At 43.1% G+C, this 26,262-nt stretch overlaps 1 protein-coding gene across 8 annotated transcripts in view; it reads left to right on the forward strand.

Annotated features, from left to right (window-relative positions):
* The window catches only part of SERPINB5 (serpin family B member 5), a 79,029-nt gene that overhangs the window by 39,940 nt on the left and 12,827 nt on the right, over window positions 1-26,262 (forward strand). For 4 of the 8 annotated variants that reach the window (XM_041739954.1, XM_041739957.1, XM_041739958.1 and 1 more), the window contains 2 exons: window positions 22,007-22,181; window positions 25,317-25,454. In XM_041739954.1, coding sequence (XP_041595888.1) covers window positions 22,007-22,181; window positions 25,317-25,454 — 313 coding nt within the window. Of the gene's footprint in view, window positions 1-8,097; window positions 8,233-13,948; window positions 14,106-15,026; window positions 15,052-22,006; window positions 22,182-25,316; window positions 25,455-26,262 lie in introns of those variants that run through there. The other 4 variants (XM_041739960.1, XM_041739961.1, XM_041739959.1 and 1 more) reach the window with 4 other exon arrangements.

Raw genomic sequence — 26,262 nt, forward strand, 5'->3', positions numbered from 1 at the left:
TTGTCTGTGCACCACATCTGGGTGTTCAGGATGTTGATATGTTTTATTGCTGGTTATGTTTACCTTGGTCACTTGGAGAATGTGATGGTTACAAGGTTTCTCCACTGTAGTTACTTCTTTATACCTTTGTAGTTAATAAATACCTTTGGGGAGAGTTTTTGGAGACAATGTAAATCTTCTATATCCTCAAACTTTGCTCACCAACTTTAGCATCTCCTTCTGCTCTACATTACGCTGTTACCCATTTGGCCCAATCACTATACTCTTGGCCTTATTTTTCATTCTTATGACTCCATAGCACTTACAATGGAGTGTGGTTAAGAGACAGTGGAATGTGAATATATTGTACATCCGCTACCTATTAACTGGTTCAGATAAAAAATTTTTACTGATGTATAATTAAATTCCCCAACTGGACTCTCTGGACCTCACTTTGGATATTTTTAAAGTGAGAAACTGTGCTCTGAAAAAAATTGGGAGCAAATTTTAACAGTAATTAATGGAATAGGATCTCCCCTCTTAAATCCATTGAAAATGTAGACATTACATTTACAAAAATTTACTCAGTGGTATAAACATTAGAAATTATAGGTAATCATAAAGAAAAAATTCATTAATTCTTCCCTTAACTCTAATCTTTGTTAAGATTATGTCAATATCCTTCAGGATTTTCCTATGTATATATACACACACATATGTATATATACACACACACATGTATTTTAATTTGTATTTTAAAATGGATCATATTACATATGTCATGTTAGACTTGATTTGTGTACTTAATATACATTGAATAATTCTTAAGAACAGTCCAGTATTCATTTACAGGATATAGCAGGATTTGTATAAATAATTCCTTATTGTATATTTTCAGTTGGCTTACTTTATAAGTTTTAAGTGTATCAGATGATAATAGGAGATAATATTTGAGGGTTATATGTCCCCTTGATGTCTAATATCCACTTTCTAGGCTTTCTGTGTACACTGCCTTCATGAAGAAAGAGTATGCTATCGAACAGTGCTGAGGTTCCTCAATGGATTTTCTATAAAGTCAAGCTTTTGTTTGCATATGCTTGAATCTGAGAGACTGGACTCTTTGGATCTCCAAGATTTGGCACTAAAAATATAGGGTGCAAAGCATGAGAGAAGCAGAATATGCAGTTAATTTGACACATGTGTGTACACATTTCTGCTGAGTACGTGTACAGGGCTGAAACAGCTTGTGCATAGACTTAATCAGTTTTATTTTTATTTTTTTATATAAATTCTTTTTATTGGTGTGCAATGTGCCAACATATAGAACGACACCCAGTGCTCATCCCATCAAGCGCCCCCCTCAGTGCTCGTCACCCAGTCACCCCCACCTCCCCTTTCACCCCCCCTAGTTCGTTTCCCAGAGTTACCAGTCTCTCATGTTCTGTCTCCCTTTCTGATATTTCCCACTCATTTTTCTCCTTCCCACTTTGACCACACCTGCTTCCCATGCATCCTCTCGGTGCCCAGCCCCTGAGTGCAGCACAGCCCTTTGATGGATCTTTGCCAAGTGAGGGGCAAAACTACATGTTCTCCAAGGCCTAGGGACTCCTGTGGCATGCTATTTCCTGGGATCACTCTCCAACCTCCCACCAGGGGCCATGTCCCTGGCTGGTGAGCCTGCTGAGGGGCCCAGAGGGAGGGGCACACACACGTCATAATGGGCATTGAGGCAGGGGATGACGCGAGGGCTGGCGTGGGACATAAATAATGGGGTAAGTCTGACCTTTGTCCAGTTACTCATTTGGTCAAGATGAGTAACTAGCCAAATGGCGTTTGGAGAAATGACAAAAAAGCTGCCTCGCATTTCTTCTTCTCGACCCCAGGCTCGACCTACGCACTCTATTCCTTCCTCCTCCCGACCCCGGGCTCCACCTACCCACTTGATTCCTTCCTCCTCTCGACCCCAGGCTCCACCTACCCACTCCATTCCTACCTCCTCCCGACCCCAGGCTCCACCTACCCACTTGATTCCTTCCTCCTCTCGACCCCAGGCTCTACCTACCCACTCCATTCCTACCTCCTCCCGACCCCAGGCTCCACCTACCCACTCCATCCCTCCCTCCTCCCGACCCCAGGCTCCACCTACCCACTCCATTCCTACCTCCTCCAGACCCCAGGCTCCACCTATCCACTCCATTCCTCCCTCCTCCCGACCCCAGGCTCCACCTACCCACTCCATTCCTCCCTCCTCCCGACCCCAGGCTCCACCTACCCACTCCATTCCTACCTCCTCCCGACCCCGGGCTCCACCTACCCACTCTATTCCTCCCTCCGCCCAAACCCAGGCTCCACCCACCCACTCCATTCCTTCCTCCTCCCGACACCAGGCTCCACCTACCCACTCCATTCCTACCTCCTCCCGACCCCGGGCTCCACCTACCTACTCTATTACTTCTACCGCTCAACCCCGGGCTCCACCTACCCACTCCATTCCTCCCTCCTCCAGACCCCAGGCTCCACCTACCCACTCCATTCCTTCGTCCTCCCGAACCCAGGCTCCACCTACCCACTCTATTCCTCCCTCCTCCCGACCCCAGGCTCCACCCACCCACTCCATTCCTCCCTCCTCCAGACCCCAGGCTCCACCTACCCACTCCATTCCTTCGTCCTCCCGAACCCAGGCTCCACCTACCCACTCTATTCCTCCCTCCTCCCGACCCCAGGCTCCACCTACCCACTCCATTCTTTCCTCCTACCGACCCCAGGCCCCACCTACCCACTCCATCCCTCCCTCCTCCCGGCCCCAGGCTCCACCTACCCACTCCATCCCTCCCTCCTCCCGGCCCCAGGCTCCACCCACCCACTCCATTCCTTCCTACTCTCAACCCCGGGCTGCTTCTATCTTCTCTATTCCTGCCTCCTGTCATTGTTCACAGCTGTTTCCTCTTTTGTGTAACTCTTTTCGTCCACAGAACACTCCCCTGCATCGGCCACCTTTCTCAACTCATAAACCTATCTCTTTCCCTCCTGTTCGTAGTGCTGTCCCTCCCTGCCGCCCTAACCTACAGGTTTCCCCACCCAAATCTGGCTCTATTCCTTCCAAAACGTCCAACCCCCCGCTCTTTTTTTCTCGATCCTGTTCCCCGTTATTCCAAGTCCTCCTCTGCTCCTACTCCCCCTTCCAGCCATTCATAATACTTGAAAGTCTTATCCTCCCCAACATTCCAGCCAACTCCAACCAGACCTCCGTGATTCACAAATCCTATCCTGGAGAGATGATTTCCCTGTGAGTGGGACGGTTCTGATATCATCCAGAATTGCCAGAACAGTCGATCCCCAGGAGCTTGACTTGGTGAATGTTGGGAACTCAATGCCAATCAACATTTAGCTTGGAGGGTAAGCCTTGTCCATGATGGCGTTTTTACCCACAACATGGTTACCGTACTATTCTCTGTATGTTACCTTCCTCCTTGTAAATCGCCTTCAGATGCCAGAGATACCTTTAGCAAGATCCTCTTTACCAGAAAACCACTTTCTTCCTCTCTTTCCTAATTAGCCGGCCTGAATGAATTCTACCTTTATAACTGGTTTTCTCCGTGGAATTTGGTCTGTGACCACAGAGCAAACAGCAAGACGAGGGACACAAGGTAGAGAAGAGTGAGTGGAAATCATGTCATCTGATCTCTACATGGGTGAGTCCTATTGATCTGCCCTGGATGAAAGTGAATGCAAGAATGGGTGACCTCTAAGAACTCACACACAGAGCACAAGACCCCTATTATAGACATAGAAGGATTCAAGGTTCTTTGGGCTGGCTCCTCCAAGACCCTATTGTTCTGCACCCTAGGATTTGTGGAAATGCACTAGGGACTTTCTGCCTTTGAGAAATGCCTCCTGCAAAAAAGAAGGGGCCCCCCCCATTATGTTGTCATTGAAGCTCTGACCCTTGAACCTCTGAATCCCAGAAAATGGCAGGCACCAAAGCCTAGAAGGAAAGTATACATCCATATCCTTTCCAGATGATAGCATCAAATAAACAGATGAAATATATATATATTAAATATATATATATATTTATTTATATATATATATATTAAAATCCTCTTCATAAACCAATATATAGATTCAGTGGAATCTCAATCAAAATTCTAACACATAATTTTAGGAAACGTGAGAAGCTGATGATACTTTTCGAGCAACACTCACTGAAATAGAGACCAGAAGAACTGTGGATACAAGCCAAGATGAGATTTACAAATTAAATACTGTACATCCAGCAGTCCCTCTGCTCCCTCCAACTGCCAAGTCTGCTAGACTACAAACCTTATTTGAATTTTACCCATTTTTTCCCACTGATCCCCTCTTTCTGTTCTAGGGCTGTACTCAGGGTTTTGCAATTTTTTCTTAGTCTTCTCCATTCTGTAAATGTTCCTTAATTTTCCTGCTGCTTCATGACCTTGGCAGTTTTTGTTGATCCATCATTTTACAGAATGTCCATTAGTTTGGATCTGTCCAATGTATTCTAGTTGGAGTCAGATAATGTATTTTTGGTAAGAAAATCAGAAGAATTGATGTTGTATCCTTGTCTGTGCACCACATCTGGGTGTTCAGGATGTTGATATGTTTTATTGCTGGTTATGTTTACCTTGGTCACTTGGAGAATGTGATGGTTACAAGGTTTCTCCACTGTAGTTACTTCTTTATACCTTTGTAGTTAATAAATACCTTTGGGGAGAGTTTTTGGAGACAATGTAAATCTTCTATATCCTCAAACTTTGCTCACCAACTTTAGCATCTCCTTCTGCTCTACATTACGCTGTTACCCATTTGGCCCAATCACTATACTCTTGGCCTTATTTTTCATTCTTATGACTCCATAGCACTTACAATGGAGTGTGGTTAAGAGACAGTGGAATGTGAATATATTGTACATCCGCTACCTATTAACTGGTTCAGATAAAAAATTTTTACTGATGTATAATTAAATTCCCCAACTGGACTCTCTGGACCTCACTTTGGATATTTTTAAAGTGAGAAACTGTGCTCTGAAAAAAATTGGGAGCAAATTTTAACAGTAATTAATGGAATAGGATCTCCCCTCTTAAATCCATTGAAAATGTAGACATTACATTTACAAAAATTTACTCAGTGGTATAAACATTAGAAATTATAGGTAATCATAAAGAAAAAATTCATTAATTCTTCCCTTAACTCTAATCTTTGTTAAGATTATGTCAATATCCTTCAGGATTTTCCTATGTATATATACACACACATATGTATATATACACACACACATGTATTTTAATTTGTATTTTAAAATGGATCATATTACATATGTCATGTTAGACTTGATTTGTGTACTTAATATACATTGAATAATTCTTAAGAACAGTCCAGTATTCATTTACAGGATATAGCAGGATTTGTATAAATAATTCCTTATTGTATATTTTCAGTTGGCTTACTTTATAAGTTTTAAGTGTATCAGATGATAATAGGAGATAATATTTGAGGGTTATATGTCCCCTTGATGTCTAATATCCACTTTCTAGGCTTTCTGTGTACACTGCCTTCATGAAGAAAGAGTATGCTATCGAACAGTGCTGAGGTTCCTCAATGGATTTTCTATAAAGTCAAGCTTTTGTTTGCATATGCTTGAATCTGAGAGACTGGACTCTTTGGATCTCCAAGATTTGGCACTAAAAATATAGGGTGCAAAGCATGAGAGAAGCAGAATATGCAGTTAATTTGACACATGTGTGTACACATTTCTGCTGAGTACGTGTACAGGGCTGAAACAGCTTGTGCATAGACTTAATCAGTTTTATTTTTATTTTTTTATATAAATTCTTTTTATTGGTGTGCAATGTGCCAACATATAGAACGACACCCAGTGCTCATCCCATCAAGCGCCCCCCCTCAGTGCTCGTCACCCAGTCACCCCCACCTCCCCTTTCACCCCCCCTAGTTCGTTTCCCAGAGTTACCAGTCTCTCATGTTCTGTCTCCCTTTCTGATATTTCCCACTCATTTTTCTCCTTCCCACTTTGACCACACCTGCTTCCCATGCATCCTCTCGGTGCCCAGCCCCTGAGTGCAGCACAGCCCTTTGATGGATCTTTGCCAAGTGAGGGGCAAAACTACATGTTCTCCAAGGCCTAGGGACTCCTGTGGCATGCTATTTCCTGGGATCACTCTCCAACCTCCCACCAGGGGCCATGTCCCTGGCTGGTGAGCCTGCTGAGGGGCCCAGAGGGAGGGGCACACACACGTCATAATGGGCATTGAGGCAGGGGATGACGCGAGGGCTGGCGTGGGACATAAATAATGGGGTAAGTCTGACCTTTGTCCAGTTACTCATTTGGTCAAGATGAGTAACTAGCCAAATGGCGTTTGGAGAAATGACAAAAAAGCTGCCTCGCATTTCTTCTTCTCGACCCCAGGCTCGACCTACGCACTCTATTCCTTCCTCCTCCCGACCCCGGGCTCCACCTACCCACTTGATTCCTTCCTCCTCTCGACCCCAGGCTCCACCTACCCACTCCATTCCTACCTCCTCCCGACCCCAGGCTCCACCTACCCACTTGATTCCTTCCTCCTCTCGACCCCAGGCTCTACCTACCCACTCCATTCCTACCTCCTCCCGACCCCAGGCTCCACCTACCCACTCCATCCCTCCCTCCTCCCGACCCCAGGCTCCACCTACCCACTCCATTCCTACCTCCTCCAGACCCCAGGCTCCACCTATCCACTCCATTCCTCCCTCCTCCCGACCCCAGGCTCCACCTACCCACTCCATTCCTCCCTCCTCCCGACCCCAGGCTCCACCTACCCACTCCATTCCTACCTCCTCCCGACCCCGGGCTCCACCTACCCACTCTATTCCTCCCTCCGCCCAAACCCAGGCTCCACCCACCCACTCCATTCCTTCCTCCTCCCGACACCAGGCTCCACCTACCCACTCCATTCCTACCTCCTCCCGACCCCGGGCTCCACCTACCTACTCTATTACTTCTACCGCTCAACCCCGGGCTCCACCTACCCACTCCATTCCTCCCTCCTCCAGACCCCAGGCTCCACCTACCCACTCCATTCCTTCGTCCTCCCGAACCCAGGCTCCACCTACCCACTCTATTCCTCCCTCCTCCCGACCCCAGGCTCCACCCACCCACTCCATTCCTCCCTCCTCCAGACCCCAGGCTCCACCTACCCACTCCATTCCTTCGTCCTCCCGAACCCAGGCTCCACCTACCCACTCTATTCCTCCCTCCTCCCGACCCCAGGCTCCACCTACCCACTCCATTCTTTCCTCCTACCGACCCCAGGCCCCACCTACCCACTCCATCCCTCCCTCCTCCCGGCCCCAGGCTCCACCTACCCACTCCATCCCTCCCTCCTCCCGGCCCCAGGCTCCACCCACCCACTCCATTCCTTCCTACTCTCAACCCCGGGCTGCTTCTATCTTCTCTATTCCTGCCTCCTGTCATTGTTCACAGCTGTTTCCTCTTTTGTGTAACTCTTTTCGTCCACAGAACACTCCCCTGCATCGGCCACCTTTCTCAACTCATAAACCTATCTCTTTCCCTCCTGTTCGTAGTGCTGTCCCTCCCTGCCGCCCTAACCTACAGGTTTCCCCACCCAAATCTGGCTCTATTCCTTCCAAAACGTCCAACCCCCGCTCTTTTTTTCTCGATCCTGTTCCCCGTTATTCCAAGTCCTCCTCTGCTCCTACTCCCCCTTCCAGCCATTCATAATACTTGAAAGTCTTATCCTCCCCAACATTCCAGCCAACTCCAACCAGACCTCCGTGATTCACAAATCCTATCCTGGAGAGATGATTTCCCTGTGAGTGGGACGGTTCTGATATCATCCAGAATTGCCAGAACAGTCGATCCCCAGGAGCTTGACTTGGTGAATGTTGGGAACTCAATGCCAATCAACATTTAGCTTGGAGGGTAAGCCTTGTCCATGATGGCGTTTTTACCCACAACATGGTTACCGTACTATTCTCTGTATGTTACCTTCCTCCTTGTAAATCGCCTTCAGATGCCAGAGATACCTTTAGCAAGATCCTCTTTACCAGAAAACCACTTTCTTTCCTCTCTTTCCTAATTAGCCGGCCTGAATGAATTCTACCTTTATAACTGGTTTCTCCGTGGAATTTGGTCTGTGACCACAGAGCAAACAGCAAGACGAGGGACACAAGGTAGAGAAGAGTGAGTGGAAATCATGTCATCTGATCTCTACATGGGTGAGTCCTATTGATCTGCCCTGGATGAAAGTGAATGCAAGAATGGGTGACCTCTAAGAACTCACACACAGAGCACAAGACCCCTATTATAGACATAGAAGGATTCAAGGTTCTTTGGGCTGGCTCCTCCAAGACCCTATTGTTCTGCACCCTAGGATTTGTGGAAATGCACTAGGGACTTTCTGCCTTTGAGAAATGCCTCCTGCAAAAAAGAAGGGGCCCCCCCCATTATGTTGTCATTGAAGCTCTGACCCTTGAACCTCTGAATCCCAGAAAATGGCAGGCACCAAAGCCTAGAAGGAAAGTATACATCCATATCCTTTCCAGATGATAGCATCAAATAAACAGATGAAATATATATATATTAAATATATATATATATTTATTTATATATATATATATTAAAATCCTCTTCATAAACCAATATATAGATTCAGTGGAATCTCAATCAAAATTCTAACACATAATTTTAGGAAACGTGAGAAGCTGATGATACTTTTCGAGCAACACTCACTGAAATAGAGACCAGAAGAACTGTGGATACAAGCCAAGATGAGATTTACAAATTAAATACTGTACATCCAGCAGTCCCTCTGCTCCCTCCAACTGCCAAGTCTGCCACCTAGTGATACGAAGGGAACTGCAGCAACACATCTAGGGTCCTTAAGCAAGTGTCAGTTGGCTCAGTCTATAGAGGGGCTATGGCAGAAGCAGAGTTAGAACCCAGGCCTCTAAATTGCCAATGTAACCTTCCCCATAACTTTCACAAATGTACCCAGTAGCATTATAACAATGGCACAGAGGACAAGACATAGACTCTGAAGTCAATCGGCTTGGCCTCGATTCTTGGCTCTGTCACCAATTGTGGGACCCTTAGGCAAGTTCCTGACATTCTCTAAGTCTCAGTCCAAGTGACCAAGTGTCATCACATATAGTTGTGGGGATCAAATTGGTAAAATATATAAAATGGTGCCTGGCATATAGTAACATCTCAATAAATATTAGTTCTCATCATTGTTGTCATCATGGTCTCCCACAAGCACACATTATGTTTTATATGCATCTCATTTTATTCGGTCACCCACCAGAATGAGCCCAAGGCACACTAATATTGTACCTTAGTGTAAGAGAGGTACCTTAGTTAAAAGGTGAATAAAATTTAGCTGTAATTGGAAAATCTGGTTACATTAAATCACACTATGAAACTTTGTTTTAGAGATCCCAAGGGAAATACATTGCAATACAAGCATCCATTCAAAAGCTGGAAAGAACTCAAATACAAAAGCTAACCATGCACCTAAAGGAACTGGGAAAAGAACAGCAAATAAAACCTACACCCAGCAGAAGAAAGTTAATGAAGATTCGAGCAACACTCACTGAAATAGAGATCAGAACCGTGGAATAGATCAACAAAACCGGGAGTTGGTTCTTTGAAAGAATTAATAAGATAGATAAACCATTAGCCAGCCTTATTAAAAACAAAAGAGAAAAGACTCTAATAAAATCTAATAAAATCACAAATGAAAAAGGAGAGATCACAACCAATACCAAGGAAATACAAGCGATTTAAAAAACATATTATGCGCAGCTATATGCCAATAAATTAGGCAATCTAGAAGAAATGAACGCATGTCTGGAAAACTACAAACTACCAAAACTGGAACAGGAAGAAATAGAAAACCTGAATAGGCCAATAACCAGGGAGGAAATTGAAGCAGTCATCAAAAACCTCCCAAGACACAAAAGTCCAGGACCAGATGGCTTCCCAGGGGAATTCTATCAAACGTTTAAAGAAGAAGCAATACCTACTCTACTAAAGCTGTTCTAAAAGATAGATGGAATACTTCTAAAATTGTTCTATGAGGCCAGCATCACCTTAATTCCAAAACCAGACAAAGACCCCACCAAAAAGGAGAATTATAGAACAGTATCTCTGATGAACACAGATGCAAAAATTTTCAAAAAGATACTAGTCAAGAGTATCCAACAGTACATTAAGAAAATTATTCACCACAACCAAGTGGGATTTATCCTTGGGATGCAAGGCTGGTTCAACACTGTAAAGCAATCAAGTGATAGATCATATCAACAAGAGAAAAAACAAGAACCATATGATCCTCTCCATAGATGCAGAGAAAGCATTTGACAAAATACAGCATCCATTCCTGATCAAAACTCTTCAGAGTGTAGGGATAGAGGGAACATTCCTCAGCATCTTAAAAGCCATCTATGAAAAGCCCACAGCAAATATCATTCTCAATGGGGAAACACTGGGAGCCTTTCCCCTAAGATCAGGAACACGACAGGGATGTCCACTCTCACCACTGCTATTCAACATAGTACTGGAAGTCCTAGCCTCAGCTATCAGGCAACCAAAATAAATAAAAGGCATTCAAATTGGCAAAGAAGTCAAACTCTCCCTCCTCACAGATGACATGATACTGTACGTAGAAAACCCAAAAGACTCCACCCCAAGATTGTAAGAACTCATACAGCAATTTGGCAGTGTGGCAGGATACAGAATCAATGCCCAGAAATCAGTGGCATTTCTATACACTAACAATGAGACTGAAGAAAGCGAAATTAAGGAGTCAATCCCATTTACAATTGCACCCAAAAACATAAGATACCTAGGAATAAACCTAACCAAAGAGATAAAGGATCTATACCCTAAAAACTATAGAACACTTCTGAAAGAAATTGAGGAAGACACAGGAGATGGAAAAATATTCCATGCTCATGGATTGGAAGAATTAATATTGTGAAAATGTCTATGCTACCCAGGGCAATTTACATGTTCAATGCAATCCCTATCAAAATAGCATGGGCTTTCTTCAGAGAGTTGGAACAAATAATCCATAAGATTTGTGTGGAATCAGAAAAGACCCCAGCCAGGGGAATATTAAAAAAGAAAACCAGAGCCAGGGGCATCAAAATGAGATACCACCTCACACCAGTGAGAATGGTGAAAATTAACAAGGCAAGAAACAACAAATGTTGGAGAGGATGTGGAGAAAGGGGAACCCTCTTGCACTGTTGGTGGGAATGTGAACTGGTACAGCCACTCTGGAAAACTGTGTGGAGGTTCCTCAAAGAGTTAAAAATTGAACTGCCCTATGACCCAGCAATTGTACTACTGAGGAGTTACCCCAAAGACATAGATGCAGTGAAATGGCAGGACAGCTGCACCCCAATGTTTATAGCAGCAATGTCCACAATAGCCAAACTGTGGAAGGAGCCTTGGTACCTATCAAAAGATGAATGGATAAAGAAGATGTGGTCTATGTACACAGTGGAATATTCCTCAGCCATTAGAAATGACAAATACCCACCATTTGCTTTGATGTGGATGGAACTGGAGGGTGTTATGCTGGGTGAAGTAAGTCCATCTGAGAAAGACAATCATTATATGGTCTCATTCATTTGGGGAATATAAAAAATAGTGAAAGGGAATAAAGGGGAAAGGAGAGAAAATGAGAGGGAAATATCAGAAACAGTGACAGAACATGAGAGACACCTAACTCTGGGAAACGAACAAGGGGTAGTGGAAAGGGAGGTGGGCGGGGGGACGGGCACTGAGGGAGGCACTTGAAAGGATGAGCACTGGGTGATATGCTATATGTTGCCAAATTGAACTCCAATTAAAAAAGAAAAAGAATTTTTGGCTGAAATTTATCTTCTTGGAAGAGAAGACAGAGAGACAGAGAGAGACAGAGAGAGAAAGAGAGACTGAGAGAAAGAAAGAAAGAGGGAGGGAGAGAGAGACAATTCTAAGCAGGCTATAACAAAGCTCCTTTGAATGGTTCCTGGGAGTGGCCGGGTGTGTCAAGCCATCCCTCAGCCAAAATGCTGAGTAATCAAGTTGTAATGTTTGCACTGTTTCAGCATATAGGTAAGAAAAAGCACCAACAAAACTGTCTCCTAGGTTATTAAATATTTGGGCTGATGATTGTTTTTGTTGAATTAAAGAAAATTATGTATGATAAAACTGTTTGATGACTGAATGGATAATTCATTCTTTAAGCTATATTTCTCTCTCTCTCAAAAAAAATCTACTCTTTAATGCATAGTCCATCACATGGCTTTGTGGCAAATGAAAGAGAAGGAAATTGGAACTTATTTGGGTAATTATAGAACAGATGGTACTTCCTACAAACAGCCATATCACTTTCCACTAAATATTTTTAATGAAATATTTATTTCCAGCAGTCAGATTTCGGTTTGGGCTTCCTTGGCATTGCTGAATTCCTGTTGCTGGAAGCATTTCTGTCCAGGTTTGACAGGCACTGAGCAGGAGTGTTGCAGAGGGGATTCAAACATCAAAAGGGAGAATGGACAAAGCTCTCTGGTATAAGCACAAGTCTCTTAAAGTCTTTGGGTCACAGTGGCAAGCATGCAGCTGCTATTCAATAAACTATTGTAGTGAATTAGATGTGAATATTCCGCACCAGCCTTTTGGCCATTGTGATTATTCCGAGCCTGTGCCTGCCTGAGGAATAGGCAAAGGGGTGAAATGATAATCATTAGGGAGCACTCACCATGTGTCGGATGCTTCCTATGTATTGTATCTTCATGTATATGTGTATTTCATTTTACAAATGAGGACACTGAGGCCGAGTGATTAGGTGCTTTATCTAGGATAGTACAAGCAAGAAGAGGCATTGAGTTTCCCAATGTCTGACTCTGCCTCTCAACCCACATTTCCCCACGACACCTGGAGAGTGTAATTTTTGAGTGGCATCCTGCCCACCTCACCCTCTTATAGTTTTCTTACTTCCATTTGCTCCACTTTCAGAGTTCAACTCACTTGGTTTATGACTTGATCCTGGTTAATAATAACCAGGGAAGCTATCAATCTTAGTTTGGCTAAATGGGGTGCTCTCATTCATCTAGACAAGCATTTATTGACCGTATACTGTCTATTAAGTCTGCACCACGTGTTGGTGTTACAAGAATGAATGAGGCTTGGTCTTTAAGATTCTCATAGTTGGATAGGAAAGACTATGCAATAGACAGATGATCATGAAAGAGTGTAGTATATGAACAATAGGGAATCTTAGGAAGCAGAGCAGAGAAGCCATTGGTTCAGTTGCGGGTACTTTGCCAAGAAATTTTGGTAGGAAGGGTGTAGGTCCCACCGAATGAAGGAGCCACAGGGAGGGAGGAAATCTGGAATCTGCACAGAGCAAGCTCCACAAACAGCAGAGCTGTGTCATCTTAATCACCGGGAACTTCATCAAGCACTCTGTCCTGTCAATTCGGTAGTACATATTTTGCTAAGCATAATTTATTTCATTTATATTCCCTCTTCTTTTGTGATTGCCATTCTGTTTAGTAGGTAGTACCTCTTTGGCATTCTAGCAGTATGAGCGATTCCAGTTTACGTGGAAAGGTGGAGGTTAGAGAGCTTTCTGGGGCACCACCCTATTTGAGAAGTGTGAATCATTAGGACCATCGCATATTCCTTCTATTTCATATCATATATCATCTTCTGGTCCCACGTGGCCTACCAGGGTTGCCCTTATGTGTGTATGTATGTATATATTTAGCCCAAGGCAGGATCCACCGACAGCCCTTCTTGCCTGAGCATGTTGGAGGCCTTTGGAAGCTGTGCAGACAACAGCAACTTCAGCCTGAATCATTTTTTTCAGTCATGGACCAGCTGCCAAGAGGCATGAGTAAGAGCTGGGAGAGCAGAAGTGGGAGGGCGGTGAGAGGGCAGGCTGGGAGTGGTCACAGAGGGAGTGGTGCCGGTTCAGGTGAGTGAGTCCTGCCTCTGCCCCACAGAGGGTTGCTCCTACATCAAGGTCCTTTCACAGCCCTCACTTTCTTTTTCCCTTGCTGTGCGTTTTCCAGGATAACTGTGACTCCAGGTAAGCAAAGTGTGGTAGCAGGGCTGGTAATTCTCTTTTCTGGGAAAATTCTTAGAACAAAATAATGATTTGAGCTGATTCGAGGTGGTGAAGGAAGTTGACGTAATGGTTATTATCAGGGATAGGCTGTGGGCTGTAGTGCTGCTGCCTGCCATCCCCACATGGGCAGCACTTTGAGCTCTTGGTCCTTTGGGAACCAGGAATGCCATGTAGGGAGTAAAATCACTTAGCCAGATGAGCTATGAATATGAAGAAATAATATGGGTAGGAAGTTTGGGTGGTGGTGGTGGTGGTGGCTGTGCAACACTGATTTCTGGAGGGCAAAGTCTTTCTGAAGACCTTTTCAGCACTGTGTGGGGATTCAGAATGAATTTTGTAACACTAGTTTCAGAAAGGGCATGGCACTGAAAACCTGAAGAGACTCTGAAGGCATTTGGGGGTCCGGCCCTCCTTCCTGGTTGGATCAGAGTTTGATTTTGGAACGGTTCTTCTTTTTGGCATTTTTAAGTACCCAGTCAGTGTGCGCTTCCTAGCAACTATGTTCTTCCAAGTGAGGAGTATCCTCCCTTCCTATTTCTGGGTTTCAGGACACTTGAAACAAGTTGCATATTTCAAATGTGTATTCTTGGGCAACTTTCAAATAGGTTGGTTCATAATTTCTTCCCGATAGACACTATGGTTTTTATGGCTTCATTGACGTGTATCATACTAAAGATCAATTTAACAGGCTGGGCTGTTCTGCTGGCTTGTAATCAGATTAGGCACAGATTCACAGAGCTGAGGGTTTAGCAACACTCTGGCTCAGCCCTTTACTTTGTGGATGAGGAGGGGGGGGTGTTCACAGAGGTGAAGTGGTGTCCACAGTCACATAGCTTATAAGTGGGGAGATGAAGTAGAATCCAGGCCTTCAAAATCACAGCTTGTGGACTTTTCCATGACCCCACAGGTACTCTTAATAACTTCTTCACCTTTGCATTACCAAATGGGTTTTGAATAGAATCAAGCGGGTCTCACACCTCAGTCCCCAGCAAAATGTGCAAGTGTTTGATGGGTTCCTTGATGGGTGGAGAAATGGAAGCTTGCCTGAAGAAAGGATTCTCCATATGACTCAGCAGGTTTATTTCTTTGCTTCCTAACGCCTTGAATCCTGCTACTTCAATCCCTCTGCTTGACTTTGAAGATAAGCAGTCTGAGCAATTTCGGTTACTCTGGTGCGGCAAGCCCAACTCTAGTTTACTGTTAAGCAGCAATGGGAAGGCTCAGTGGTGAAGATCAGTCTTTTAAACAGAGTATCTGAGCACAGCAGAGGCTCCCCTGGCATTAGCAATTAAGTAATTGACCTTATTACTAATGTCTGAGTTGTCCTCTCCTGCTAACAAAGCACTTTTCACAAACATCTACTCATTTCATAACTTCATTTAATCCTCATGAGATTCTTTTCACAATGCAGAAGCTGCAAGATCCCCATTTTTTTAATCTGCCTCTTTTTCTTTTTATGAGTATAGACAGCAGAGACAGTGTTTTTAGGCATTCCATTATAGTTATTATAGCAAAACCTTGCCTAGGGATTGGCTAGACCAAACACTTCGAGATTTTTTTCCACCACATTTTTCTTCATTGGTAAACTGAGGCTAGCTAGACCTAATGATATCCACAATAACGTGACACAGTGAAAAATAGTTTTTAAGGAATGAAAAAATTATGTACATAGCCATGCACCCACATGTGCATGTGCGTATGCATATGCACATGCACATAGAAGAATGGATCTATAGGTGGGGTGGACTTATCTTGTTCAAATACAGCATGTTTGAGTGTGGAAGGGGCAATCTTGCTAATGTCAGGACAACACAGATAAGCCAGAACTGTCCCAGGCAAAGAAGGGCATAGGTCAACTTATCCATAAAGTCTTTATCTCATTCAAATGGTCTACAGATGAAAAGTTTGAGGACCATTGGCTTAGATGCATTAGAAACTATAGGAATCTTTATGCAGGAGCCAGTGACCAGCTTATAGGTCTAGAGAAGTGAGCACACTCACACTGCTCACATCCTAGTGTGTGTGTCTCTACTGCAGGATTACCTGCAGTTTCTGAATTGGGTCCATTCTCTCTGGCACACATTTTTGCATGGCTAACTTCTCCTTCATGTGACTTACTTGGATATTACTGTCTTGCGGGGAGTTCACTAAGATTTTACTCTGAGTGAGCTGCTTCCCCTGAGGGCTCCCATAGTAACTTGTGCCACCATCCAAAAGCTAATCACACTATCACATGTGTCATGCCACATGACAGACAGCTCCACAGTGGCAAGAACCATGTGCATGTTCACTTGTGATTTCTTAATGTCTATCTCAGTGCCTGACACACATGAGGGATGCAGTTAACCCTTGTTAAGTGAAAGAAATATCAGATGAATAGTTTGCAATGTAAATAGCAGAAAACAAGTGCTTCTTGGAAAATGGGGAAAAAAGTTTTGTGTTGATTAAAAAAAATGTGCAAAGTCTCTTGGTATCTCTGAAGGAGTAATTCAGGACATGTAGGATTTTTAACTCAGAAGACTTCTGAGAGAACACATGCCAGCCAAGACCCAATCACTGAGAGGGAAGGTGATGAGGTGTGGTGAGGAGTACCCAGCAGGCAGCTGGTGGAAATGAAGGTCTGGTTTTTCCACTCTCACTCTCCGTGTGGGTGGCCTGGGACAATCACTTCATCTCTGCCCGCCTTACTTTCCTCATCTGTAACACGAAGGGGAGGAGCCAGACTAGATCCATTCCAAGATCTTGTCCCACTTGAGAGGTTTATGATTTTAGGATACAATGCACACAACAGGCAACTTGGCAGTAAATTCTGGAAACTTTTTATTTGTTGCATTTGCATTTATTCTTAAATTTCCATCTCCCTTTTCTCTGGTTAAGATAAAAGTGCCTTTTAAAGATTTAAGTGACTAAAAGAGATAGTGGTTTCTATTTTGGGGCTGTAATGCAAATTTTCTTTGTTATAATTGTCATGGGGTTTTCATGAAAATGAAAGAAGTCCTCTCTGTAACAAAACCAAAAGAGTTGCAGCGATGTTAGCACTCTGAGCACAGGTCATTAGACATGTACGTTTATTATGTAAAACTTGCTTATCGCTACTCTTTTTTTTTTTTTTAATCTCTACTCTTGTACCCATAATTTTTATAGCATTTGCTACCCAAAATTGTCCATATACGACCTGGTGTGTTTTCCTGGGCTTGTATTGCTAACATTGTTGAAAATTGTTTGCATGGAGGGTATTATGCTGAGTGAAATAAGTCAATCGGAGAAGGACAAACAGTGTATGTTCTCATTCATTTGGGGAATATGAATAATAGTGAAAGGGAATATAAAGGAAGGGAAAAGAAATGTTGGGAAATATCAGGAAGGGAGACAGAACATAAAGACTCCTAACTCGGGGAAACGAACTAGGGGTGGTGGAAGGGGAGGAGGGCGGGTGTTGGAGGGGAATGGGTGACGGGCACTGAGGTGGACACTTGACGGGATGAGCACTGGGTGTTTTTCTGTATGTTGGTAAATTAAACACCAATAAAAGTTAATTAAAAAAAAAAAAAAAAAAAAAAAAAAAGAAAATTGTTTGCATGCTTTGTCTGGCAGCAGACTCAGGTGGCAATCGGCTGTGGCCAAAGTCATCCCTTGGATCCACCTCAGACCAGATCGACATTAAGTGTTTTAGGTCAGTTAGTACTAATCACCAAGCAAGTGATCAAATTTACCATGCAGCATCTGGTTGATTACTCGGTGATTGTCCCTACAATTTCCATGTACAGACATTTTCTGCTTCCTTTATCAAGCATCAAACAATGTTGTTGTCTTTGGGACCTCAGATATTGAGAGCTGCATGACCTTCCCAAACTTTGGAGACTTTTTTGAGAAAGGAGCTTGTCAGCACATGGATAAGAAGGCACACCTGTTTGGACTCATGCACTGAGGATTCTCATGCAAAGGAACAGTCTTAAAAGGGAGGGTCTGCCCCTGTTGTGAAAGCTTCAGCTGATAGACATGCACTGATTTGCATTTTTCAACAGGGACCTGACTCTAAGGCTTGAATTGCAACACAGTGTTAATTATATTGTGTAATCAACTGTGCTAAAAACCACCACGATCTTGTATTCGCATAGAACCATTTAGACTAAATTTATCTTCAAATGCCATAAAGCATGAAAGAATGGGGCTTCACTCAAACAAAATGGACATTTCCTTACCCTTTGATTCACTCCCAGGTGCTTGCAGTCAAAATTCCCTTAGCAGATTACTCCAAGGCCTTACACACACAAAAGAAATCAGACTTTAAAAGTAAAGTTTGTTATCAATTATGCAAAATGATTCTAATTTCTCTTCTGGGACAGTAGGAAATACATGCTGCAAAAGGACTACTGATGTCTGTTTACGCAGAGTTGGTATGTTTTCATATTATTATTAATGCGATTAGGCCTCAGGTTGTAAAAGCTTTGAGAAGTTCGCAGTGACCTGGGATTAGGTTTTTCTCTTTGCAGAAGAAATAGCTCATTTGGGCATCTCTCTCTGATGGGGAAATTACTCATGTTGAATTTTAGCTGTAGATGAAGTTAGTACCATCAACGTTCAACTTGCTGTTGGAGAAAGCCAGACTTCTTGTCCTAAAAGTCTGTTACACAGATTCCCCAAACCTTTTGTGAAGTTTCTTTTAATCTACGCCAGTGGTTGTACTGGTCCAAACACCCTGTACATTTCCTTTACTGTCTCATTGCCCTCTGCACACCTGATGCTGGGCTGCTTCTCCTGGGAGTGCGAGGTCATCCCTCGCAGACCCCACCTCTGAAGAGAGAAGAGAAGGGGGTGGGCCTCAAAGACGTGTTAGATTTAAGGTTACCTGGTGGTAGGTTTTCAGTGAGAACATGGACCTCAGCTCACTTGGCTGTTCTTATCAGGGACATCAAATGAAGAAGGAAGACATCACTGGAGATGACCAGTGAGCACGAACAGGTCAACAAAACTTTTTTTTTTTGCTAATGAATTTGCTTTTACAGACTCCAAAATATATTATAATCTTTTTAAATCCATTCTACACACAAACCACATGTCCCAGAAAAGACAGAATTCTGAAAACATATTTGTAGGCCAGGGGTGCATTTCTTGTTCTTATCCTTGCATCTTCGAATTTTGAATTTCTCTTCGGGGATAAGGTACATAGTTGTGATCCATGCATTGACTCTAACAGCTCTTTAGGTCTTGTTGGAAGGAAGCCCTCCATCTTGAGTGGTGACATACCTTGTCTGATGCCAGGGAGCATGTCCTACTAAAAGTCCTTCAATGTCATGTTTGCTTTTCGTGTCTGTGTGCGTGACTGCACAGTGCCCGATGGCTCTGGGGGTACACTTCAAGCCTTGGCTTGTGCACTAGTCAGCCAGGGCTCGTAATATCATTCTATGACCCTGAGACACATTCTACCCTGGGCTCAGGGAGAGCCTGGAGAGTCCATGCAGCTCAGCTCTATTCTAGAAAGGGTTATGCCCTGACTGCTTGAGTTACCCAGGTGCCTTCTGGCTTGATCGTTCACTACTGGATTGGACAGAGAGGTGGACCTTTCAATAGAACAACAATTCTCAAACTTTTAACTTTTAAGACCCCCTTAACACTCTTAAAAATTACTGCAGATCCCAAAGAACTGTTTTTCTTTTCTTTCTTTTTTTTAAAGATTTTATTTATTTATTCATGAGACACACACACACACAGAGAGAGAGAGAGAGAGAGAGAGAGAGGGGCAGAGACCCAGGTAGAGGGAGAAGCAGGCTCCCCACGAGGAGCCCAAAGTGGGACTCGATCCCGGATCCCGGGATCACGCACAGAGCCAAAGGCAGATGCTCAACTGCTGAGCCACCCAGGCATCCCTCTTTCTTTTTTTGATGTCGGATATATCTATCACTATTTCCCAAATTAGAAATTAAAACTGGAGAACTTTGGAAATATTTACTAATTTATTAAAAATGACGATAATGTAATCATGGTATATTAGCACGAATCACGTATCTTTATGAAAAGCAACCACTTTATAAAGGAAAAAAGTGCAGTAAAGAAGAGTACATTGTTTTTTCATTTCTTCAAATCTCTTTAATATTTGGTTTAAGAGAAGACACACCAAACGGCCTCTGGAAAACTCTGTTGCATATTTGTGAGAGATTGAAAATGAAAAGACAAACAATGTTTATATGTTATTATGAAAATTAAGAAAAAATTATTGAATCCTTGTGCCCAACAAGGGGCTCGAACTCACAACCCCTGGGGTCAAGAGTCGCATGCTCCACCATGAGACTGAACCAGCCAGGTGCCCCTGAAAATGGACCCACTGACAGGGTCTCAGGGGCTGCCAGGGGTCTCTGGACACCACTTAGAGATCCTGTATCAGAATAAGAGTCCTGAGACAAGACTAGGCACCTAGTCACTGTTCTCTCCATATTTTTAGCCGAACCCACCTCCTCTCTTTTCTTTACCTCCTATGTTACTTGTTGCACTGCTCACATGGCATAGGCAGCCCCACATTCTACTTATTTGTCTCTGTATCTGTCCAGAGAGATTGCAGACTCAGAGGAGGAGGGACTCAGTTGATACTTCTAATACTTTGGGTCGTGTCTTCCACATGGTAGGTATGTACTAACAACAAAAACAATAACAGCTCTATTTGTTAAATATTACCATGTGCTAGGTCCCCTACGAAGACACTACTGCTTGTACTGATCTCCTGGGGCTGCTGTAACAAAGTGCCATAGATTGTGTGGCTTAAAATGACAGAAATGTGTTTTGCCACAGTTTTGAGACCAGAAATCTGAAATCAAGAAGCTGGCAGGGCCCTGCTCTCTCTGCAAGCCATAGGAGAGTTTGTCCCATGCTTTTCTCTTAGTTTCTGGTGTTGCCAGTGATCCTTGGGGTTCCTTGGCTCGTAGAAACATCACTTCGATCTCCACCTCCGCTGTCACGTGGTCTTCTCCCAGTGTGTCTTCACACCATCTTCCTTTTGCACAGGTCTCTTGCTGTGTCTTTTCTCCTGTTCTTACAAGGACTTTGGTCATATTGGATTAGGGCCACCCTAATGACCCTAACTTGATTAAATCTGCAAAGATCCTATTTCCAAATAAGATCTCATTCACGGGTACCCAGGAAGTGGGACTTCAGCATATCCTTGAACTTACTAAATATTAAATTATTAAATATTAGAAAGTTCAAGTTACCATGATACTTACTAAATATTAAGTTGAATCACGCAGAACTGCTGTGATTTGACTGTTTTTTATCTACAAAAATGTCAATTTTATATGGCTTAACTTAAATCTTAATTGACACAAAATTGGTAAAGAAAACCAATGGATTTTGATCAGTGTTGTCAACTGTTTGGTCCACTTTTTGAGAAAGAGGCATGAATACCAGGATCCTGACAATGGCCTTTGTGGCTGAATAGGCCTGAATTTGGAAATTCCGGGCAGAACAGTACACACAGAGGATCTCACATACTGGACCGTTCAGCTCTTAGGACATTTTCCCATTGGCTTTTAAACTTGCATTTATTGAAAGTTCCTTCTTCTACCCAACACCATCATTTTGTGAGAATTCTTGTTGCATTGGCAGAATGTAATTGAGAACACCTTAAAGATGCTTTAAATATTTTATTTATTTAATTGAGAAAGAGAGAGAGTGTGCATGAGAAAGAGAACATGAGGGGCACGAGAGGGAGGGACAGAGGGAAAGGGAGAAGCAGGGAGCCCAACGTGGGACTCGATCCTGGGACCCTGGGATCGTGACCTGAGCCGAAGGCAGATGCTCAACCGGCTGAGCCACCCAGGTGCCCCTTAAAGACACTTTGGAAATAACTTCATCCTTGTCCTTTGCTCCAGGCCCACAATGGATGCTCTACGATTGGCAAATTCAGCTTTTGCAGTTGACCTTTTCAAACAACTGTGTGAAAAGGAGCCAGAGGGCAATGTCCTCTTCTCTCCAATCTGTCTCTCCACCTCTCTGTCACTTGCTCAAGTAGGTGCCAAAGGTGACACAGCAAATGAAATTGGACAGGTAAGCTCCATACTTTGTTTCTGCTTTGAGTACAAAAAGGGTTATTAGAACATGTGGACAATGCCTAGGGAAAGTGAATGGAGTCTCTTGGAGAAAATTACTCAGGATTGAGAGTTGTGCCATTGCTAGCACCCTCTTAATCAATTTTTAAATGTGAAAGTTCATTAATCGGTCCTACAACCCACATTTACAAGTAGCATGTTGATGGAGAACCTGGGACCTGCTAGGGAATCACAATCTCTATACTAACAGATGGCCTTCGGCAAGTTTACCTGTTACATTATAAGGATCAATCAAGATGGTGTTAAATGTGCCACTGCAGATACCCCTTGTTTTATGCATGAAATTTATTTACAGCATCATGCTTTATTTTAAGATGTAGGCTCAACTGCATTCTACTCTATAGTACATTCCACCCTATATTAATATATTCATATTAAATAGATCTGTGCTTATATGTTGGTACAGAAATAACATTTTAAATTTTCTACCTTCAAATAACAGGGATGAATAAGAAGATGATTGTGCTTTCTTATGTTTCAGAATACTCCCTGGGACTTGAGTATCCCATTTGAGAAGATTGGATTAAAATGATGTCACCTCCTACCCCATAGTATATAGTTGTATGCATATGTGACTATACATGTGTGTGCCTGTGTATTTTTTTTTTTTTAGAGTTTCTGTTTTGGGGTATGGTTGATTATCTAGGTTTGTAAAATCCTTAGACCTTCAAATGAGGTGATCTTCCAGATTAGTACATTTTAAGTAGTCATTTACCTTTATTTTAGTTTTTCATTTTTTTTCATTGTGATATAGTTGATATATAACATTAGTTTTAGGTGTACAATATAATGATTTGATATCTGCATATATTGTGAAATGATCACCGCAGTGAGTCAAGTTAACGTCTATCTGTACCTTGTAACAAAATTTTTTTTCTTCAATGAGACCTTTTGAGATCTACTCTCTTGGCAACTTTCAAATATACAATATAGTATTATTAATATATAATATACAGTCATATATATATAATATATATAATATAGAGTCACACTGCTGTATATTACATTCCCATGAATTATATATTTAATGCCTGGAAATTTTTTCCTTTACTCATCTTCCCCTCTTAGATACTGGGTGGATGTACTTCTAATTCCATTCCAGTATTATTCTTATGTTAATCATTTTAGGTTCAACAGATTTTTTTTCCTATTAACTCACAAGCACTTAAAAAAGGAATATCTTCGGGGATCCCTGGGTGGCTCAGCGGTTTAGTGCCTGCCTTTGGCCCAGGGTGCGATTCTCCCGGGACTCCAGAATCGAGTCCCACATGGGGCTCCCGGCATGGAGCCTGCTTCTCCCTCCTCCTGTGTCTCTGCCATTCTCTCTCTCTCTATGTCTATCATAAATAAATAAATAAATCTTTAAAAAAAAAGGAACATCTTCTTATATATATGAATCTCCAAAAAGTATGACCTACAAAATATTATTTGGGTCAGGATGAAGAACTTACACTCAAAACTGAGTTGTGGGCAGAAGAGCTGTCTCTTCTCATGCACCCCTCATTCCTGACTCCCCCACCCCTCCATCCCTACCCCATTTTTCCTTTTTCCTTTCTTATCTCCCATCAGAGAAGGAATGGTAAAGAGAACTTCCCAGTAGTGGGTCTGTTCTCATGAATAATAATAAAGCTCTTTTCAGATCCTGCAAATGTTTTCCTGGTAGTGGTTACCTGGGTTCTTTAATTTTCTGGTCTTTTTACTTGTCATTAGGCCTGAGAGTTATGTACTGCCTTGGACCAGCCAGTTCGACTGGGCAGTACTGAGGCTTTGTGAGTCACTGGCATAATGTGCCCATTTAGTGACATTACCTGAGGTGGGGCAATCAGGACCATTATTATGAGTTAATAGTGAGGGGAGGATCACCTTATGCTGACATCACGTTTTGGAATACTATGAAGCAGAGGAGCTGATGGGCTATTGGTTGGAACAAAAGAAAAGTTAGGAACAAAAGAGAAGAATTCAAGCCTTCCAGAATATAGCATCCTAGTTTTAAGTGACTTAGAATATTACAATCAAAATAATAATAATTAAAATTTTTAAAGATTTATTTATTTATTTATTCGAGAGAAAAACATGAGCTGGAGGAGGGGAAGAAGAAGAGGGAGAAGCAGACTTCCCCCTGAGCAGGGAGCCTGATCCCAGGACGCTGAGATCATGACCTGAGGGGAAGACAGACGCTCAACCCACTGAGCTCCATTATGATCAGAATAATTAGTAACATTTTTGAATCTATATGTTTTAGGTGTTTTACATACAATGTCTGTAATGGTCATACCAACTCAGAAAAGTAGGTATTCTCAGTCCATTTTACAGATGAGAAAGTGAAGCTCTGAAGAGCTGGGCAAGATTATATTTCTATCACTAGCACAGGCTGAGATTCCAGGGCAGGGCTGTCTGACGGAAGCCCCCAAGGGCAGCCAACCATGTATGGTAGCTGCCTACCATCAGCGATGCACCAGCATGTTCGGTTAGACTGACTGAAGGGACTGAAGACCCTGGCTAGAGACACCTGTCTCCCTGAATCTGATACCTGTCTAATGATGGTCTCTCTTGGTATTAGTCTCTCTCTTCTTGTGTCTCAATTGGATAGAAATTATAACCCAGCTTTGCTCTTACCCAAGTTCAGAAAGCTTTCTGTTATGAGCATTAGAGGCATCATTTTGAAGAATGGGCACCATATCCCCATAGTTGAATAAAGAGAAGACTATCATTATGGCACTGTTTCTCAACTAGGGACAGTTCAGCTCCCTCCTGTCCCAGGGACATTTGGCGATGCCTGGAGACGTTTTTGATTGTCACAAATGAAGGAAGGAGTGCTACTGGCACCTAGTCGGCCAGGGATGCTGCTCAGCATTCTATAATATCCAGGACAGCACCCCCTCAACCACCCTCCCCGCCAAGAAGAACTATCTAGCCCAAAATTTCAATAATACTCAGGTTGTAAAGCCTTCCTTTAAGGGGACAATTGAGCAGAGAGGTACTGATCCCTCCAGGCGGCTGACCATTGTCCTATATCCACTGCAATTGGAAGAGGCAATGCTTCCTGGGTAATGGATTATTTTTCTCCTCACAGGTCCTTCATTTTGAAAATATCAAAGATGTACCCTTTGGATTTCAAACAGTGACATCGGATGTAAACAAACTCAGTTCCTTTTACTCATTGAAACTAATCAAACGGCTCTACGTGGACAAATCTCTGGATCCTTCCACAGTAAGTGGGTTCAAGCAATTAGCACAATTCCACTCTTTTATCAGAGGTGGTTAGACCTACAATGTTGTTGTCAGTGAAATTCACTTCTAGGATGCTCATTTAGGATTTCAGGCTTATCAAAATAAGCCAGTCCTAGTAGTGAGTGTGTGTGTGTGTATGGTCTCTCAATCAGATGGGAGGGGGAGCACCAAATATGGGCAACTCGATCTGGTGGAGGCTGGTGGCTCTGGTGGTGAAAGAATTCACCCAAGGCAGCACAAAGGAGGTAGAGGTTTATTGCACACACCTCAAGGGAGTGGCAGGCAGGACAGCAAGGGAGAGACTGCACCATGAGGCAGTGGTGGCCAGGCTGAGGAGGTATGGAACCTATAGAATCTTCCTGTCTTGGTACCTATGTCTGGGTGTAAGTAACCCATGGGTTGCCTAGGGCTTGTGGATATCTTGCAGGGTGTCGCCTAATGGGCCTGTTTGTATTTATCCAGGAAGGAGGGGGTCCCTGCAGGTCCCAACTTTTTCAGGTTTCTGTTGCTCAAGTTGGTTGCCTAGAAGCAGCCTCTAAGGAGAGAGGGTGAAGATAGTGGGAATCACATCTAGCTAGAATCACTTCGCAGTCACATCACAGCTCAAAATACAGAGGAGCAGTGGGTTTCCCTCATTCCTCTCAAACATGCCTAAATCTCACTCTTCCTCCTAGCTTCCTCAGAGGGGAGTAGAGAATGGGAGTACTAAGTCTCTAGTAAATGTATCTCCACAGATGCAAGACAGCTCATGACTTAAACCTCTTTCTCCTTAAACAGTGGGGCAAATG

Source organism: Vulpes lagopus, chromosome 24 (genome assembly GCF_018345385.1).
Source record: "Vulpes lagopus strain Blue_001 chromosome 24, ASM1834538v1, whole genome shotgun sequence".
Classification (NCBI taxonomy): domain Eukaryota; kingdom Metazoa; phylum Chordata; class Mammalia; order Carnivora; family Canidae; genus Vulpes; species Vulpes lagopus.